We start from the raw sequence: 22,118 nt of genomic DNA, 5'->3' as shown, positions 1-22,118 counted from the left end.
GTAATGTAAACAACCCCTCGAGCATCGGTAGAGATAGACGAGGAAGTTGAAATAAACCGTTTTGTCATCGAACCAACGAATCAACGGTATCACGCGAGCCTTTTCTTTTATTCATGGATCTGCCCGACGAATCCGCGTCGATTTAGATCTATCGCGTTGAATTCATCGTGCAGACTCATACAACGCGGTCGACGCGAAAATCCGCTAGCGGCGAAATACACAGCCCGTGAGCGTCGATATCTTCTCCGTCCCTTAAGTTCCACTCGATCGAAAAATGTTGTTTCGCAGACCGCACATCGCTTTTCCCACAAATTCCACGAATTACGGCAACCGACGGTGTTTTTAAATGATTGATCTCATCACGATAAAGCACCGCAACGAAAAACTTTTGAATCAAAATTCTACACGTATCACTTTATGCGATCTGTACCTTCCCCTGTACGCGCTTCGTATCTCTTTTATTATGTCTTCGGAATAAAACTATTAATGGGCTGTGGCACGATTCATTAATCTTTCTCAATTTGGAATATTCTATTTGATAGCGCAACAGTGATTGATTTTATCATCATATCGTATAAAGGGAGGTCCCATTAAGATTTATATTTCTATTTTATGCTCGTTTTTCACGACTTATATAATATTATATAAATTTTAAAGTAAAGATGTTATTTAAAATAAAAGAAATTGTTTTTTTATCTCGAAAATTTCACTTTTATTTGCATAACAATTTCTTCTAAAATAGATACCGAAAGATTTTTTTCACTTCAGAGAAAATTCTTCTAAAGGATAGATTATTGGCAGATATTCTTAATTTTTATAAAGATATATAAGTAAGATGAGATTTTATAGGATTAACTCCAGAACTAATTTTCCACAGATATGAAAGGAAATGTAATTTTAAAAGATTCAACCTTATTTAAACAAACTGTCAATTATAAAGGTTAAAAAAATTAACAAACTAAAATTATAAATATAGAACTTTAAAACATGCATATTGTCTGAAATGATTAAGTTAAGTTTTCGAGCCTTTATTTATTAAAATGTCTCAATTATTATTTAAATATCGTAATTTTTAAAATTTGGAACATAAAACGCGAAAAAAATATTCTAAAACAGAAGAATATTCATATTGATTAAAAATATATATATATTAAAAAAGCTTGCAAAATATATAGAATAAACGATCCAATTACTGACACATTAAAGTATTATAATTTTAAATATACATATATTTGACTTATAACACGTCAGTTTATTGAAAATTGTATTTTTTCTTAATTTCTTGTAATGTCAGTTTAACAAAAAAAAATACAATTAACTCAAAGTTAGTTTATTTTTTATTAAATAAAATATTTGTTAAAATCAGAGTTTCTAATACTAAAAATTTTAATAATTCTTTGTCTATATTTTTAGTAATCAAATAAAAGTATTTTTTGGCAATCTTTATCTGATAAATATTAATCTAAATTAAAATTAAACAGACAAAATAATTGACTAGAACGACTTAATAGAGATTAAAGTTAAATTACAAAGAGAAAATAAACAAATTCTTTTATTTGATCTAATTACATTTAAGGCAAAAATAAATAAAACTAACTAAAAGGGTAAACTAGTGAATTAATGAAATTTTCTGACGTATTATACTTTGTCCATGATGTTTTAAGAAATTGATTAATCATATATATGCATAACAATTAAATATTTAGCTTATTTTTACGTTAATTTTAACTGAAAATAACATTTCTGTAATTGCTGTTTTTCGCATCTTTTATTGAGAATAAACATCGCTTGGATAAAAATCGAAACTTTCACAGTTAAAGATTTCTTTTCAATTAGAAGATTGAAATCTTACTTTTAATAAAATGTTATAACGATAAGTAGACTTCTTAAGAATTCAAGTAGAATTAAGTGCAATTAGTGCGTAATGTAATTTATATATTCGAGAAAGTATTTAAGATTGGATTGCCAGTGTTTGTAACGTTGTCAGTATAATTGGGTCATTTATTCTCTTTAATTTCAAGAATACAATTTTTTCAACGTATGTTGTACTTCAGTAGAGCATTTTTACTTTTCCGTTACTTTTTCTAGTTTATCAAAACAATAGCAAAAATTTCAAACTCGAAACGACGGCCGCGAGCAAAGTGATATTTATTACAGCTCGTGATAAAGTTGAAAACGGGGAACGAGCGGCAGCGGTGGCGACAACGACGACGACGGGCAATAAAAGACTATGATAAATAATAATAAAAAAGCGAACTCTCTTCTCCAAATACGAATATTCGCCCGGGTTAATTTCATAATGGAACTTTACGGGACGCGCCGGGGCCAAAGTTTCCCCACCGAAAGCATCAAGAGCTAACAATATTTGTAAGACGAGAATTATGGTCAAATGGAAGTAAAGGGCATCTCTCGGCGCGGCCCAAGGGGTAGAACGGGAGAGGCAGGGGATGAAGTGGCAGAAACGTATCCGCGAAAGAGACGGCGTGTGGTGAGACGACTGCGAAATCGAGGGAGACGGCGCGCCACTCGTGCGTGCAGCCAAGACGGAAAAATTTCCTCCAGCAGGTGAAGAAAGAAGGAAAGCAGGAGCGGGAGGGGACAGTTGGGAAAATCGGGAAAGACGAGAATGAGAAAGAGAGAGAGCGACAAGGGTGAAAACGACGCAGAACGCGATCGACCGAGACGGCGAGAGCGTAGGCACGACGGAGCGAAAGAGGGAGAGAATGCGCGAAGAGGATCGAAGGCGGCGGCGGCGGTAGCGGAATCGGAGGAACCGCACTACGTGCGGAGGAGAGAGAAAACGGGAGGGTGGACAGTCGAGCATCTCCTCCTCGAGGTACGTGCGATGCGCTTGCGCTAACGTAACCCCCCAACACACGTCCACGTAATGTCATCGCCGAGCCAGTCTGACGCCAGGCGCCGCGACGCTATGACGTCACTGATCCGCGCTTCGCCGACAAATATACCTCGCCTAACGGTTGAGAACTCATGAATGAAATTCTATTTACTACCGAGTATCCGGATAGAATACTCGCGGAAGGACGCGCCTACGAGCAGCACACAGGTTTGCACGAAGATGCGCGAGCGGGATCGTGATGGGGTGAACCGCGTTGGTGAACGCCGGGAACCAATCGGTTATACGCGGGCTGGGGTTCGCCAGCTTCCCAAGCGCAGCGTCTATCCATGTTAAATCGTGTCAAGTTGCGTGTGACAGAGCCAATTTCGCGCAATCGTGCGATCGCTCCGCCACGCAATCGCGCGGCGAATCGATACGGTTCGAATAACTGGGATGCCGATTCGCGTGGACGAGGGCTTCGATCGAGCGGAGCGTATCGCTAAGTTAATTATCGGAACGCGATATCCCGACTGTATCTTGATCAAACTGTCCAGCAGCTAATCTCCGCCAGTGATGGTCCCTGTTGATAGCGAGCACGTTTCGCAAATAACGTGCAAGATTCCCGCCCGCCAGCTGATGGTTTCCCCCGCGCGCTGTCTTCATTCAGAGCGCCCGCGATGGCGTTCTCCACGGTCTATCTATCGACGTTTTGTGCGAAAGTTGCGCGTGTTGCTGGTGATACATGACGATAATACCCTTTATCTTCGCGCTATCGACTGTCACGATCGAAAGCTACGGAGACACGGCGCTCTAGTGCACCCCGGAGAGCTGCTCTCTCTCTCTCTCTCTCTCTCTCTCTCTCTCTCTCTCTTGTCGATATCCGGTCTGTTTTATGAATGGGCTACGCTACTGCGTCAGGAGAGGGTCTCCCGATAATCAGGCTTCCGTGGCCTTTCAGCGCAAACGTTCTCCAGAGGATTTTCGAGTCGGAGAACGGGAAATTGCTACCGTATTTCCTCATTTTGTCGCTTTCGTTCGTCCTTCACGCGTTTCTCAAATTTTTCTTTCGACATCGATCAGCTCGACTAATTTATAATGTAATAATAAGCGTGAAAACGCATATCCTCTTCAAGAAACATACGAGATGTACAGCGCGAGGTCAAGGGTGCAGCACGACCTCGACCAGAAGTTAATTGTTCGGCAAGGATCTCTCTCCCCCCCCCCCTCTCGTCGTGGCCTTCCTCGAATTTCGCAGGGTTGTCCGCTGCTGCCGTCGCGCGTCTCTCATGTAGATCGACTTCCGCAATTTTGTTCGCGCGACACAACGCACGAACAACGCATGAATCAAAATCCCCCCGGTATCAGGCGCGCTTAACCGAACTTCGCGGGGACGCGACGCGACACTACGCGCCATCGCGCGACCGCGACGTGACGTGAATTCGCCATGAGCCCGACTGATCCGCATGCGGATTCGCGGATTCTCCCTGAGAGTGAGATCTCGCTCGGTTCCTCTTCGTTCGCTTTGTCTTCTGCCGTGCTGCGTTCAGAAGCGAGTGAGCTCTTCATATTAGGGAAAACGGGAAGAAGAGAGAGAGAGAGGGGAGGGGGAGAGGAGAGAGGGAGGGAAGGAAGGAGGCAACTTTGTCGTAACTTCATCCCACGATCCGCTCTTTCTCTCCGTGGAGACTGCGCGTCCTGTTCCATTGTTATTCCGTTTCAAGTTTTTACCAAGTTCCGACGACGGCGGACGGGTTCTCGTTTCGAATCAGGCTCACGGCGTGTCGCGGACCGTATTTTTCTATCTTCACTTAATCTTCGACGAATTGGAGGCTGTGCCTTTTTAGCCGAGAATTTTCGTTGTCTTCAATCGCGACTCAATTAATCCGCTTGGACGCTACAAAGAGATTGGGATAGATATAGAAAGCACGGGAAAGGACGCGATTCATTATTCACTGACACCAATGACGTCCCGATAAATACGCTGATATAACCGAGCTCGCGTTTCTTCTGTCATATAATCAATTCGCGCATCTCTAGAATGATTACCTCAATACTCTTTTTTAACGACAATTTATTATTTCCCTCGATCGTTCTTTACCGCTCTACTATATTAAGAGAGATAATCAAAGAAAAATTAAAGGCCACAAACGAGCAAAGTGTTATTTTTGATGATAAAATTTATTTTCGCTTAATCATATACCGTACGTTTCTACTTACTCAGTCTTCTTCAGCAGCATTAATAAATAATGTTAAAATTAAATAAATCAAGACGTGCACATTCAAATAAATACAAATGTAATTGTAAATTTGATAATCTATCAGACTCACTTAATTTCACGCTATGTTGCAGATATTTAAAAAAAATCAAATTAAATTTTTTATAATAAATAAAACTGATAGTGACAAATACAAGTAAAAAAAGATAAGCTTTTTTCGACCAAAAAACCTTCATGCCTAATATTATATGTCTAAATTTATGAACATTTTCTAATTTTGTAAAGCGTATGTCAACAATTTTGTTGGTTTTAAGAACGGCAATCTCACTAATATGTTTTTTTTTAAATAAAAAATTGAATTTTTTAATTAAACTGCAGATTCATATTTTCTTATAATTTTGTTTTTTGTGAGTAGTTATAAAACCTAGTAGTAATAATAAACTGAGGTAAAAAGTGAAGAAAGAGAAACATTGTAATAAAAGTTATCGTTTCGGAGTAACAAACGGCTTGATATATATTCTTTCACGGCATCCGGAAAACGATAGGATTAAAGGCGTTCGTCGTAGCGGAACAAGCGAATCGCGACAGCGAGAGCTAAGGAAATACATTTAGTGGAAATTCCGTTTAATCCCGGGATAAGGTTGGAGATACCGTAACGCCGTTGGCCTTTAAAGCCCTGCACATAATGGCCTAGAAGGGATTGGCTAACGCAAGTTCTGAACGTAGCTTGTATCGGTCGTCCGGTCTTACGACCTTTGAAACTTTAATATGCTCGACATCTGAAGTAACATTGTACCTTTGCGTATGACATTCATTTTGCATTAAACTCTCGAAAGACGGAAATACGTCTCCGTTACGGGTCATCGGTATTCGTTTAATCTTCAATTGGGGAACAAATTTCTCTATTACGTAATCGCTTTGATGAACTCCTGCAACGTTTTCCAGCCTCTTCTCCGAGTTGGTCTTAATTTCCCGATACGATCTTCGCGAATTGAAGCTCGTCGGCGCCCTTCAAAACTTCACTTCCGAAGAGACCAAGCGATGCGATTAATGATCCCGCGAAGCTTATCGCGCCGGAAAATTGTCCCCCGCTTACCTCGACACCCGCCCATAATTCGCGGTTCGAACGCGCTTAAGTTTCTAATTTCTAATACTAATTTCCGCGCTGACGCTGCAGAACAGTTGCGCCCGTCGAGTGCGAAAGAAAAATGGGAAGCTGCGATCCCGAAACTGATTCACGGGAGAGCTCGCGTCCTCATTAAAATTCCCTCCTGTCTTCTCCGCAGAAAAAGCAATATCATCGAAAGAAAAGTCTACGTGGGAGGCATATCAAAGAATCGACCCCGTTAGCAGGACGACGCGAGTGATGCTGAGTAGCCCGTGTCGTAATTAAATCGATTAAGTACACTTCCCATCCTGCCCGTCCGCACATCTCGAGCAAATTAAATCAAACTGTATCGCTCGCGATTCGGCACCGCCGTGCCCTCGACGCAAATTTATCGGCAAACTCGGACGCGCTATTCTCTGGTGAGAAGAAAAAGTTTCCGCCGTTCTGCAAAACACTCACCGCCTTCGGATTGAATTCACCGGCGAACTTGTCGAGGCGAAGAGTACCGGTTTGGCGAGGGCTCAACGAGGGGGAGGAGGAGGAGGAAATTGCGGCACGGGCGAGGAAACTTATCGAGTGGAATTCGATAGAGAGTACCTCCGCGGCCGCCACGAAACAGGAGAAGTCAAGGAACTTCTGGGCGGGGTAGACGCGAGAGAGGTCTCGCGCCTCGAGAAATTTATCGTCCAGCAAATCCATCCTGTCTTCGTGAAGCAGCGCGAAAGCGTCGTCTCTTATCCCGGTGCGCCCGTCGGAACGCGAACGCCGTTCCTCGGTCTGTCGACTGCAATTTAGCGAGATCGGGAGATGCGAGGTGGACGGTGAGAATCCGCTACGAAAGAGATCCAGCGGTAGAAGCGGAGTCCTCGAGTCCTCTCGGCGAGAGGAGATCGGTGTAACTTGCACACGTTAAACCCGCTTCGTCTCCAGGCTACGAGGATGGGCAAGAAAAACAGCAAGCTCAAGCAGGATACCATCGATCGTCTCACCACCGACACGTACTGTAAGTAGCAATAACCCTCTTAGCCCATTGTACGCGCCACGCCGCGCGCCGTCTGCTTTATTTGCATCGTCGTAGTGCAAGTGCGTGGGAAATCGCGTCAACGACGGATTACGTCGCGTGTCCCTGATTATCGCGAGCATCATAAATTCCCGGGCGCGATATTTCCGTGTTCGCCGCTCGTAAACGTCAAGTTAAATCGTCCGGCGCGGACGCGACGACCGATCGTCGTGCCCCTTTCCGACGCAACTTTTCAAAAAGTGGGTCTTCCAGGCGAGCTGGCGCGAGGATCGCGCGGGACCGAAAGACGAGTTCCTCCGATTTTTCCGACTGACCCGTCGCGTTATTTTGGCGATTCTTGCAACCGCAGCCTCCGGCGTAGGTTCGCTGCCTCTCTCTCTCTCTCTTTCTCCTTAGCCACCTATCGCTTTCTCTCCGCGCGTTCCCTCTGTCTACACGCTAAACGCGCATCGATCGCACGGTCGTTCAATACGCGCCGCAACGACGACGTACACTCCTTCATTCGATAAAATGTGTTTAATCCATTCCACACAAAGTTTGCCTGTCGGAAGTGACGGCATACCGCGTTTCCACGCCACGTGGCTTTGTTTCCGTTGAACGAGAGCACGATTCGATAGCGAGCGCGACGCGACGTCTACAACCGCGGACTTCTATTTAATCTTTCAGTAAAAAGTTGTATAACACCTGCATTTACCGACTTGTAAGTCTAATATTTATACCGAGCGTTTTTATAGCGTGTTTGAATAGTCGATAGAACAGACGGTAAAAATCATTAAAAATCTCTCGGTGGCAAATGGCGAACGCAGTTGCCGACGTTATTATCTATTTGTAACACACGTATAATTTTCACGCAAAAATTATCGCGCCGTTAACGAACAGCTACATATTTCCAGCTATGGACGCGCAAAAATTAGATACGGCACGGCGGACTGAGTTCGCGAATTATTCGGGTGAAAATGCGAAGGGCAGGTACGCTTTTGAACCGGACATTTCCAAGTGATTACTCTGGCACTAATGATAGCCTTCACCGTGAACCCTTATTAGGATTTTCGCCCTTACCGCAGGCACACCTCATGCGCAAGCGGAGATTCAATTAATAAACGTTACACGCAAATCGTTTGACAAACGTTTTCGTAAGAACGCAGCGACAGGTCGGAGATTTCGTGTCAACATTTTTCTATGTCAGTGCTTTTTCTAAACGCCTCTATGGGCTTCTTAGGATATCGATCGTACCGTGATTAATGATAAGGGGACATCGTCCTTTGTGCCAGGTTGTTCAGTCGTTTGCACGAGCCATACAGAAAATAATTATTGTAATAGATGGGAATATATCAGCCCCATAAAGTTCTATTCTTGTTATAGAATTCATAAAATTTGCATTACTTCTTAGAATTCTCGCTTTCTCTAACAGTACACTTAACATTTAATAGATGTTCATATTTCCTACAGAAATCTGGAGCATACTAAATGAAAACAATATTCCAGTTTTACGCCCCGCTAACAGATTCTAGTTGCACAAAATTATGTCACGTTGCTCGATCGCTTGCTCAAATTGTAGAAAATAATTATTGTAAGACACGAACATATAAATCTTATAAAGTTATACATATTTGTATTTTATAGAATTTGTATTACTTCTTATTATAGTTTCTGTTTTCGGTTGGAATACATAAAATTTAATAAATATGTAAATTTCCTATAAAAATATGGAACGTACACTAAACGAAAACGACATTCCTGTTTTGCGCCTCGGTGACAGTTTCTATTTTGATAAAATTATGCCATATTATTCAGTCGCTTGCTCATATTATATAAGAAAAGATTATTATAATAGACGGAAATATATCAGTCAAATTTTATTCTTACTTCATTAAATTTGCATTATTTCTCAACTTTCGTTTTCGATACTTAAAATGTAATAGATGTGCACATTTCCAGAAAAAATGTGAAACATACACTAAACGAAAACACGAAAACAACATTTCTATTTTGCGTCCTGTTGACAGTTTCCAGCTTAATAAAATTGTGTCACATTATTCAGTCGCTTACTAATATTGTTCAAAAAATAATTATTATAATAGATGGGTATCTGCCTCATAAATTCTATACTTACTTTTTAAAATTTGCATTAAGTTTTTTTGTTTATGATATTTAAAATTTAATAGATGCGTATATTGCAGAAATCTGGAATATACGCTAAATAAAAACAACATTTTTGTTTTGTGCACCATTGAAAATTTTTAAGTTTGATAGAACTCTTATATTATTCAGTTGCTTGTTCGTAACTTCGGTACATACGCCACACCTAGTGGAAACTTAACTTATCAAGTACTATTTACTGTGTTTAAGGAAAAAGCATTGTACCAATAAACATTTCATACTATCTACTACTATTAAAGAATTAGAAATATGAAATATTTATTTTCCCATATTTAAAAAAAAACTTTTAAAAACCCTTGCATTTTCGCTATATATCAAAAGGAGTGAGATTTATGGCCACTCACGAGTGGGATAATCAAATTAAACAAGGAATACAAAAGCTAAGCACTTGTATTTTTGTGTATATTCTATCTTTTATTGTCTCTCTACACTTATGCATTAAGAAAAAATCACTAAATCTTTTACACTCCCAGCAGAGAGAGAGAAATCACTTTACGTATATTTTAATACATCGCTGTATCACTTATAGCATTGACAAATTGATTAAACTCACAATAATTTTATTAATAGTAAAAAATTGAAATGATAACATAATAAATATTAATATAAAATAAAGACATATAGCAGAATGTTGCAAGCGAGCTATTTCCACTCCTATTTTTTTTTACTTCTGCGGTGTAAATAACGAAGTTACCCTACGCATAAAAATAATAGGAATATGTCACTCTCATAAGATTTACCCTTACTTCATAAAATTTGTACTATTTCTTAGTTTTTATTTTTGATACTTAAAAGTTAAAAGATGTGCACAATTCTTGCAGAAATGTGAAGCATACATTAAACGAAAACGACATTCTTTTGTTTCGCTCCGTTGGTAGTACCTAATTTGATAAAACTGTGTCATATTATTCAGTCGCTTGCTTATATTGTTCAAAAAATAATTACTATAATAGACAAAAATATTTTCAGCCCTCTATTGTTTCATACTAATTTCATAAAATTTATTTCTTGGTTTTCGCTTTTGCTTACAATACTTAAAATTTAATAGATACGTACATTTCCTACAGTATCTACAATTAAATTAAACATTAAATGAAAACGACATTTCTGTTTTATTCCACTCTGACAGTTTCTAATTAGATAACACTGTTATGTTATTTAATCGCTTGCTGAAATGGACACAGTACAAAAAATAATTATTATATCAGATAGAAATATATATAGAATTATATCAGCTCTATAAATTTTACTATTATTTCATAGATTTGCGTTATTTCCTAGTTCTTTGTTTTACCGTACGTGGGAACGAGAATCCCAGATAGCAGAGCATCCCAGACAGTCGTCATGATAGCACGATGGTTAAATCGAATTTTATACGTCATTTACTAAAAGTTAACTTGAAAACAATGTGCTTCCGACGGTTATAACAGATATGCACATTTCCTTTAAAAATCTGCAATATAAACGAAATGACATTTCTGTTTTTGCACCGTGCTGACATTTCTAGTTAGACGAAACTGTGTCAGATATAGACCAAGGTATGTACAAGATCTCTGACAGTCCATTTGTCACGACTTACTTGCCTTTGCACTTTAATAACCAATTTGTTACCTCGCGCGACCGGATGACCCAGTATAATAAAAAGTTGCGTGCGCTGAGGGATACCGCGAAGTACACCTCGTTGCAAGAGCAAACTTTGTTAAACAAGTGACTCTGCGTGGGTTTGCGCCTGCATCAATAATGCGTATGTGTATTCGATTATCGAGCCGTATACATTTAATATTATACGCCATTGCCGACATCATCGCGCTTTGATCTCGAGAATGAAGTAAATCGTGCCAGGCTTGCTGAATGCAAAGTACGCACGTGGTAATGCTTACTTGAACGTTTATCCCGTTTTCGGACAGGGTATTATCGATGTGAAATATTAACTTGTCGGAACACGCGGCCGCACAAATATTTAGCGTCACGCGAGGATAGTGAACAGGTTTCAATCTCTTCACGCACATATTTGTTCTGTATATTATTTATTCTGTATATTATTAATACAAACGCGATAAAGAGACCTGGAATAACATTTGCGTTATCACCTTTCTCGTCACTTTGTAATAAGTTCAGAGTCGAATTAATTAACCCCAAAGTGCGATTGCTTGCCGAAATTGACTAAAAGTTGAAAGCGTTTTCAGGCGTTTATTATGCCGTAACGTGTTGAGTCACGTCGACGAAAAAAAATGTATAATCTCGTCCAACAATATTCTCCGGTTTCCCGCTTTTCTTTCAAGCACAGAGGGCGGTTCAGCGTACCGTAAAATTCGCACATCGCGCTCGTTTACCGTCCTGTTTCCGCTATACTCCGTGTATGGGAATAATCCAGGTGCAACTTTACGCAGACCGCGCCTAACGAACATCAAAGCTTTGCTTTGAATTACCCTCTCCAACAATATTCTATTCGCTTGTTCGCAGTGTAAAAAAATAATTTCGACTACCGTCAATTTAAACAGTTTGTTTAAAACGATCGTAAATCAAACATTGTTATTTGTACAATACGTGATATGAAATTTAGCAGATATTCACGCGACAATAAATTTCATCCAATTTAGAAATTCAGAAAAATTCAGAAATTCAGAAAGTTTCCATTGTTTCAAAAATGTTTACAATGTCATGTATTCAGTGATGCTTTTTATAATTCAAATAATAAATTTTTGACAAATTAATTAATATTACTCTTAAAATGCTTTATCTTTTTCTGCCATTTATACTATTCTGGGTGAAAAATTACCCATATAATTAAAATTTTGTAAATATTTGTTTATATCTACTTTATAAATTGCAAGGTGATCAATAACTGAATTAACGCTATTTTAATGTAAGATAAATAAATTTTAATGCAACAATCTTGTTAAAAGTTATTGTAATCCATTAAATCCCTTTTTTATTTTAAATGTTTGTAACGCAAATCTCAATCAAAATGATTAAACCGCAATTGATATCGCTGAGTTGCTCTTTTCAAAAATGTAATCGGCAATGGAATAAAACATGTAGAAAAAAAATATGTATAAAAATAAAGTAAAAGAAGATCTCTGTTCAATAGCAATAAATATTCAACTAATAAATGATGTCTTTCTGAATAAAATAAATAGATATAATTATTATATGAATGACATATATTATAATTATATTTTGATTTATTCTCAAATTGTATTCTGCCTTTATTTCCACTATCACCCACAGAAAAATTATTGCAAGATTCATAGAAAATTTCTAAAATAGTTATCTTTATAAAAATATTTCTCTATCCACATTAAAAAATTTATTAATTTATAAAAACCATCTTACTCGCAAAACCCAACAATATAATGTATTACAAAAAATTATAAGTGAAAAAAAATTAACACTTAAAAGTTAACATTAATAATGCTCTGAATGAATATTTGCTCAGACAAGTTTGAAATCACAGGTCATAAAGAACGTAATGAAAGTCTGACACTGTCTAAGTACAGACATACTACAGAGGAGAATAGGCCGAACCACAAGCTCTTGGTTACCGTCGCTATTTAATAGCAAATACTTGAATTAGACCCTGGGTGAAAATTCAGCCACCGTAGCACTTTAAGGTTAAATACCGTATATTCACGTGCAAATATGTTAATTTTCTCAATGCCTTTATAATGCATCCCCTTTTAGCTTTGTAAACTGAAGTAATAAATTCCATTCTATTTTATAATGTCTCACATTATATCTTAATTATAAAAATGTAAAATATCTTATATCTCATAGAATATCTTATATCTCAATTATAAAAATATGAAAACGTTTCTGTTAGCTGTAATCATACATTAGAATACGCAAAGTCAGAATAATAATATTGACCGTGTAAAACTTTTTGCTTTGACAAATTGAAATTAATTTCCTATCAATTCAATATCTTACGAAACGGCTGCTACTGATGTCAGTCTTTATATCGTTAAAATAAGTTATAAAACGCTGGGGAGGATCAGCCAAAAAGTCCGGGCTTGATGGATAGCTTCGGCCTTCAGATGGTCGAATGCGGGTCCAAGCTCTTATCTATTAGAACACCATGGATACGTTTAGAAGGACCTTTGTCGAAAATACGTACGCTTCGCTGATCAGCCGCGAGCTTGAAAATCTTCCGCTCCCGCGTCTATTATTCCGCTTGGACGAGTAGACCTTTCGATGATTCGCTCCTTCGACAACTTTCGATTCGTGCACGACTCATTGTCGGAAGGCACACAGCTTCCGAGGACAAGGGTTCTTTAAGGAAATTTTATCGCGGATATTTACCGTAGATCGTTATCGTTTGCGAGTACCCGTTTTTTAAAAATCCTCGACATCGGGATTTTTATATTATTTACGCGACGGAAGAGTCTCTTGAAAAGTCGTTAGATACTACACCACACTCTTGAACTTTAATTGCGATCGCTGAGGGTAGACTTTTACGGAAACGAATTTAAACTGCGCGTCGCTTTTAGCATGCTTAACGTGGCGGAAAATACCTATCTTATCCGAAAACCAATTTGGGAGTCCGCAATTTCTGAACAAGTCGATCGATAGAAGAAAGGGATTTTCATGAATACCTCCGTAAAAATTTCCATGAACGCATGAGTAGCCTCACAGATAGATCGGAGCATTGGAAAATGACGGCACTGACCCTATGCGAAATTTAAAGCGATGCTAGCTTTATCCGTTTTATACTGACAAAAATACCATTTTGTTAAACAAGTTATACCTTTCGTTTTGGCGCCACAGAATTATAATTCCTTTTACAAAATGAAATACACATGCTAATGTATACGGCTCTGGATAATTTTTTAAAAATAAAAATAAGAAAATGTTTAAAAAGTTATAATTTTTTCTTGGTGAATTTTATCTCAATATAGCAACAAAAGCTGACAATTCACCAACACGTTTACTTTGTGAAAAAGTGATAAAAGTTACATGAGCGAAATAACGACAGAGATAACAGATGTAAACTTATACATTTTCAAGTTCACGAAACTCTATGCCGAATAAATTTTCAATCTTGAAACACAGTTATAAGTTAAACAAGAATAGTAATATTGCCAGTGTTTGCCGTTATCTATGTGAAATATTTTTTATATAGAAAAAAAGGCAAACATTGATATTCTCGTAGATATTCACGTAGATAAAGAAATAGCTTTATTTTATTTTTATCTAAATTATTAAAATGTATATTATTTTCATTTTAATTTTAAATAAAAGGAATGCAATCTTTTTCAAATTGTCTAAGATAACGTAAACACTAACAAAAATGAAGTAGTGTCCTCACAGTCTCAATCTCCAAATTACCATTTATTTTAACAAAAGAATATTTTTAAGTTATAACAGGGTTGCGTTTCAAAATTTACTACCAATATTGAAAATCTATAATATACGTAAAGTAAACTATAGATTTTTAGTGGCAGTGTATATAGGAACGCAGTCTAGATTGCACAGATCAGTAGTAATACAATATAAAAATTGTCCCAAAACTATAAATTCGAAAACTTTTATAAGGAATTTTGTTAGCCATTATATATTGTAAGTTATGTAATCTTTATATTTTTTTTAACTTCGATTTTTATTTGCATATTGATTCTACGAAGGAATAGTTAATAAATATATAAATATATTGTTCATATCCTAAATTGTTTTATTCAATAGCGATATTATCTAAAAATTTATTAAGATAAATACGTACATAATTTTTTCATGTACTCGTATATAAGTTAAAACTAAATTATCTCCGTCTTATCAGAGGTATATTTACATCTTACCTTTATCTGGATAATTTTAAATTATTTAAGTGCAACACTGAATATCACGATACTAAATTTGATAATCAATTTAATAATAAATAATACTAATAAGTAATCTAATGTAGCAATAATTTCAATAAGAAAAAGTTTTTCCTTTTGAAAACTGTAAAGAATTGGCTGTGAAAAATAACATTTCAGCTAGGAAACTTGAAAATGTATATAAAATCACATAAGAAATATCAGCACTAATCTATCTAGCTATAACTGTTAAGAATTTTCAATCATTCATCGTTTCTGTTTTCACATATCAGTTTAGATTCTATAATCATTATGATTTATTTACATGTTAGAATTACGTTTAGAGGCCCAATTAAGAAGAATACTATATAATGTTTCACAAATTGTGTATTGTGTGCATGAAATCTCGATGTAGTAATATGTAAAGATCATAGATCTGTTGATCATAGATTATAAATATTGTAAATTGTACGTTCGTAAGACGCGTTCAATCGATAAAATTGACGGCGCCAGCATCTTAATCCGAGATTAGAGAGCGACTCGATCGAATGGCTCGTTACAGATCGATTACAAAAAATTGGCGCGATGATGCACTGTTTGTCGACAGTTTCTCTCGAATCAAACGTTAAAAATCGTTACAAAGCAAGTGTGAAATTAAACGCTGCCTCGAATTGCAAAGCCGGAGGACATGTATAACGCATTAAATGGAAAATATCGATGATGAAAACATGACATGTAAATCGCAAAACGGGCACGAAACACGAGAGTGCGGGATTATATAATATTCAGTAACACAAATCGTCACGAGTGGACAGGGCCGGCGGCGGCGGCGGCGGCGGGCAGTCGGATGTGATCTTGCCATAACGTCCAAATTATGCGCTATCGATGCGACGTCTACGCTCCAACAGCACACGGATGTCAAGCCCCGTGTCCGTCGCGATTTAAACGCGATATAGCGCCGGAAGCCTGGTGCCATGGCGATAAATTACTGTCGCGAATTGCCAGCTGGACGGCCTCGCGCGGGAGATCTGCCGTTCTCATTACGCGAATAATAACTATGAAATTACGAGTTATTACGGATTACGAGCTCGTTAGAGGCCGGTCACGAGGAATTTCACGCGCGGATGCACCTTTAGCGCGCGAGCACCATCGTCCTGCTAGATTATAAATTCAGACTCGGTTGGATACGCTGGTAATCCGATTCAACTTTCGAGCGAGCAGCGACCGCACGAGCGTGCGAGAATCGGATTGCACCAGGATTGGCGACTGCTTCGTAGCAGTACTGTGAATAATTAACGATCAGTAAGTATTAATTACGAAAGGGAGAACGTGCCGTTTGGCGAAGATCGTAGATCCCGCCCCTTGTACACGAAGGCAATGTTCGAGAGCGCGTGGTATCTTTGATAAAATTCAAATTAGCACGCACCCTTGACACGAATGGGAAATTGTATCTAATTGCAGCGTAATGCACCCTTGTTCGCGACCGTTATATTTAGCGCATTATATTTAGATCGAATTTACTGTAACTTTCTGACCCCGTGGCACAAACAGGCAAATGAAATTCCGCCTGTTAAGCGAGTCGCTGGACATGACAAATTATTCCATATAAGAAATTAACCGGTAAATTATGAATTATATGGTATCGTGTGCAAACAATTTTGTCATCAATTTACAAATACTATTTTTTTTCCTATATAAACGATATCCTAATGTAACCGGGAAATGTATCAACACATTCAAATAACGAGAAAGGCTATACCGGTCAAAAACTTTTTTTAGTGCTCAGTAATTTTCTAGGTAAGTTTACAAACGTTTACAAAATTATATATTTGCCGGACTTAAAACAAAGAACCTAGAAATGTAATATCAGAAAAATTTAATTACTAATCAAGTTAATAATTTTGACGCTTACAAGTATTTTGTAGGCCTTGTCCTCTTATTCTAAAAAATGTAAAGAATTTATTGCGAAAAATAAATATCTCGGCCAGAGTCGCTTTTTGTGTAAACGAAGTCGCGATGAGTAAGTGTTGGTTCACAACCTTACTTTAAAAGGCTATAAGAAATTGATCAATTACAGTTGATTATTCTCCTCACATTTAACTGTGATGGTCGATTCCTTACAGCCTTACGGTTTACGGCCTCTTAAAATAAGGTTGAGGACTAACACTAATGCCTACGCTTCCAACGGCGATTTGATCCTAGCTCTCTGATCCCATATCACGCATTACGCTTTGCGCGATAACGCGATATTACATCAGCGACAGTATAAAGAAGTGGCGCATTAACCCTAGTTAAACGCTAATGCCGACTACAAAGCTAATTTTGCTAGTAATTAGATTTATATAGATTTTAATGTACAGTAAACCAAATGAATCCTAATTAACATTCAAAGCAATCTCAGCTATGTAAATAGATTTTTATTTCCACATGACGATGATTTTCCCGAAAAAGAGAAAATCGGCTTTGCCAAAACAAGCCCACATTCATTGACGAAAATCCCACTCGATTTTCCGATTAAGCTTGACATAATCCCAAGCAATAAAAGCAGTGATTTCGTTAATGCCACATTCACGAAAAAGACACTCGAGATAACGACCACGCTTAAAATTAAAGTGAAACGTGCTACAAAGAACATAATAATGAGAGAGAGAAAGAGAAATTGACAACATATATATTTCATAACTACATTTGTAATTCCTGGAAGCTTGATATATAAAGACAATAGAATTTATCTTTCAAACATACAATTTCCTCGAACAGGAGATTTCTCACTCTATAAAACAATCCGTAATAAAATCTCTGGCTCGGCATTATTTTCACTCTGTCATTTATTCGCTTTGACATTGAATATCTATAAGGTACTTTTAATAATTAATAAGTTATATTTAAATAAAAAATACTGACTACTTTATAGTTTTGTATCTAATAATAATTTCAACTATATTTAATGATAATATTATTATTATTTTATTATTTTTTACTACGCTTATTGTTTAATATTTTTAATTTTCGCTAAATATTTATTTGACTTTCAAATTAAAGTATAGAATAAAATATATTATGCAATATATTGTAATGAAATCGAATATATACATTTCGTATAAACTGCATTTGTAGAATAATTCTTAGACATTTCTTATGCATAATACAATTCCTCGTTCAACCATGCAATTTTCTCTTGAACAGGGAATTCTCACCTCATATATCGTCAATATACTGAATACTAAAATCGCTGGCTGAGCATTATTTTCACTCCGTTATTTATCAATGTCACTTCGATATTGGATATCCATAAAATACTTTCAAAAACAATAAAGTACGTTTAAATAAAAAATCATCTAAACATTTTACAATTTTGTATCTAACGATAATTTTAACACCGCTTAACTGTTGTGTAAGTATCCATTCGATTTTCTGGTTAAGTCCGGTGTAACCCGAAGCAATAAGATTAGACAAGATCCCGAGCAGCGATTTCGTTAACACACATTTACAAAAGACTTTCGAGATAACTATTAATTGTTAACTACTACGCGGAAATATGAATGAAACGTACTACGCAGCGTATTGTAATGAAATCGACAGTATACACATTTCATAACTGTACTTATAGCTCTCGGAAGCTTCGTATACCAAGACAATAGAATTCATCGTCCAACTGTGTAATTTTCTTCGATAGGAAATTCTCACCTCATAAAATAGTCAATATACCAAACACTAAAATCGCTGGCTTGTTATTACTTTCAGTCTTTTCTTTGTCAATATCGTTTCGACATTGAATATCCTTAAAATACTTTTAAAAATAATGAATTGAGTTGCATCTGAATAAAAAAAATCGTCTCAACACTTTATATACTGAAAGTAAAGTATTTGGTATTTGTCATTATAACCAAAAATGATTATAAATTATATCAATTACATTTCTAAAATTAATAATTGTAAAAAATGTAGGTAATAATTCCATTAATTCCAAACTTTAAAATAGAAAAGTTTTATATAAATATATTAATTTTATTCATTAGCAATTTACAATGATGCGGTAGATAAAATTCATAATAAAATTAATATTTTATGAAAATGTTATACATTTATTAAAATTCAATATAAAAATTTTCTCTTTTTTACTATAATTATTTATGCTAAAAGCAGATCAGATAAAGTGACGTCATTTGGTGCATGTAAGTAGCGTAAATGTCCTTGAGCAGGTATGATTCGGGATATTTGAAAATTTGTAGATAGACTAATCCAACGGACTTTCAAAATTTTTGTCAATACAAAATGAACGAGGACAATGAGAGCACAGTTCTGAATGTGCATATTAAAATGTGAAGACTTTCACATTTTATTACACATATCCAGCGACTGCAAATGCAAATTATTAATTTCACTAATCCACAATATTGGCTTAAAATAAAATTTATCTTATCTAACAATACTTTTTTTAAAGTAATTTTTCGAAAATTAATCTTTGCTTATAAAGTGACATCAGTGACTTATAATGATGTTCTGTACATTTGCCTTAATAACTGTACCAATAGAACCTCCTAATAATAATTATTTTAACGTACAATTATAATCACAAATATCAAATACTTTTTTCTCGATCTAGTTTCGCATCTAATAATAATTTTAACTCTAATTAATTGTCATCTACATAAATATCCACTCAATCTTTCGATAAACTTGACATAATTCGGAACAAAAGCAGCGATTTTATTATTGCTACATTTACGAAAAAGACATTCGGGCTAACTGGTTGGTATCACGCTTGAAAATCACGTAGAATATGAGATATGCCACGCAGCACATTGAAATGAAACGACGATATGTACATTTTATAGCTTTACTTGTAGCTCCCGGAAAAGCTTCATATACGAAGATAGTAGAATTCAATCATGTAATTTCCTTTAATAGAGGATTTTCACCTCATGGAATAGCCAATATACAAAACACCATAAAATCGCTGGCTTGGAATTTTATCTCTATTCTGTTATTTACTGATGTTTCGACATTGAATATCCATAAAATATTTTTAAGAATAATGAATAAGTAGTACTTAAATAAAACGTTGTTTAAATATTTTCTAGTTTTGTATTGAATGATTATTATAATTTTATTAACTGCGTCGTCTGTATATTTACTCGATTTTCCGTGAAACTTGATAAGTTGACTTAATTCGGAAAAAACGCAGTGATTTTGTTACTGCTACATTCGCGAAAAAGACAATCGAGGTAACTGTAAGTGCCGCGCTCGAAAATCACGTAGAATATGAGACATACTACACAGCATATTGTAATGAAACGATGATATATGTATACATTTTATAACTGCATTTGCAGTCCCTAGAAGCTTCATATATCAAGACAATAGAATTCAACCATGCCATTTTCTCTGATGCAGGATTTTCACCTCATAGAATAGTCAATATACAAAACATCATAAAATAGCTGGCATTAGTTTCTATTATCGATGTCGTTTCGTAATGAATATCGATAAAATATTTTTAAGAATAACGAATGAGTTGTATCTAAATAAAAAAATCATCTAAATATTTTATAGTTCTGTATCTAATAATAATTTTGTATCTAAAGATAATTTAGCACTATTTAAACTGTTTATATAAATATTCACTCAATTTTCCGATAAACTTGACATAATTTTGAGCAAAAGCAATGATTTTGTTAATACATTCACGAAAAAGATAACTCGGGATAATTGCGGTATGCACTCTGTTCGAAAATCAAGTATAATATGAAACGTGCTACACAACATATTGTAATGAAATCGACGATATACTCATTTCATAACTGCACTTGTAGCTCTCGGAAGCTTCATATATCAAGACAATAGAATTCATCGTTCAACTATGCAATTTCCTTTGATAGAGGGTTCTCGTAGAATATATAATCAATGCATAAAACGGCATAAAATCTGGCTGGGCATTATTTCCATTCTATTATTTATCAATATTGCTTAGACATTGAACATCCATAAAATATTTTTAAGAATAATTAATGAGTTTTATCTAAAAGAGAAATTGTCTGAACATTTTACAGTTTTCATCTAACGATTTCAATTCTACCTAAGAATGTATAGGATATTTCTCAAAACATTAAAAAACTTGTAAAAAAATTAGAGATTGTTTTATAAAATAATAGAAAAAATTTGACAGCAATTTTCTATCTAAATAAAAAGTTATTTTAACAGGTAGATATGTGTGTGCTCTAATAAAAATATAATTAATAATAAAATAATAAAAAAATCTGAATTTTTTAATTTAAATATTTTAAATAATCGAGATGATGTAAAGTCTCTCTACGATGTAAAAATCAGTTCTCTAAAATAGGCAAAATTTATTTATTTCTTTATTTACAAAATAATTTAACAGACAATAAAACCTTGTATAAATCATTTTGAATACTAAAAGTATTCACACAAAAGAATTGAGATTTTTTTTTAATGTTGTAACAAAAATAATTTAATTTTAATAACAAATGGAATAAACTATAAAAATGTTATTAAATAAAAACACAATCTTATTCACACAACTTTCATATATATATATATGTATATAGTTTATTTAAAGTGACAATATTAAACACATTTTCAAATTTTGTTTTAATTTGCAGGGACTGCATGTTCGATAAATCCTTAATTGTCGAGTGTATAAATATTTATTCCAAACACACACGGTATAACCAACCCATGCGTTAATTTGTAAAGTTTCAAGAAATGATTAAATATTGGTATAGACATCCCACTGAGTTTCAAGTTGCCCGAGCATTATCTATTTTATTTCCCACAAAAGTACCTGGTGACAATTCTGTCCGCAGCTGACATTTGCCCGTAAACTACGGCTTACGAGCATTTCGCATCATTACGACTATTCTCGTAAGGTTGAGCACCGTTCGCACACTCGTTCAGGAAACTTCCATTTAATCTGCCCGCGAAAATCAATAGGCAGTCGGGCGAAACAATGTTTCGC

The 22,118-nt window shown here is 35.8% G+C and overlaps 1 protein-coding gene across 2 annotated transcripts in view; it reads left to right on the top strand.

The window, feature by feature from the left end:
• Positions 1 to 2,887: 2,887 nt before the first annotated feature.
• Positions 2,888 to 22,118, top strand: part of LOC105196071 (frequenin-1) — a 79,210-nt gene continuing 59,979 nt past the window's right edge. The window contains exons 1-2 of one of the 2 annotated variants that reach the window (XM_011161799.3): positions 2,888 to 3,064; positions 6,339 to 7,163. In XM_011161799.3, coding sequence (XP_011160101.1) covers positions 7,100 to 7,163 — 64 coding nt within the window. In that variant the 5' untranslated portion in view covers positions 2,888 to 3,064; positions 6,339 to 7,099. Of the gene's footprint in view, positions 3,065 to 3,091; positions 7,164 to 22,118 lie in introns of those variants that run through there. The other variant, XM_039459154.1, reaches the window with a different exon arrangement.

Source organism: Solenopsis invicta, chromosome 16 (assembly GCF_016802725.1).
Source record: "Solenopsis invicta isolate M01_SB chromosome 16, UNIL_Sinv_3.0, whole genome shotgun sequence".
Classification (NCBI taxonomy): domain Eukaryota; kingdom Metazoa; phylum Arthropoda; class Insecta; order Hymenoptera; family Formicidae; genus Solenopsis; species Solenopsis invicta.
This window is presented reverse-complemented; position numbering and strand designations above follow the sequence as displayed.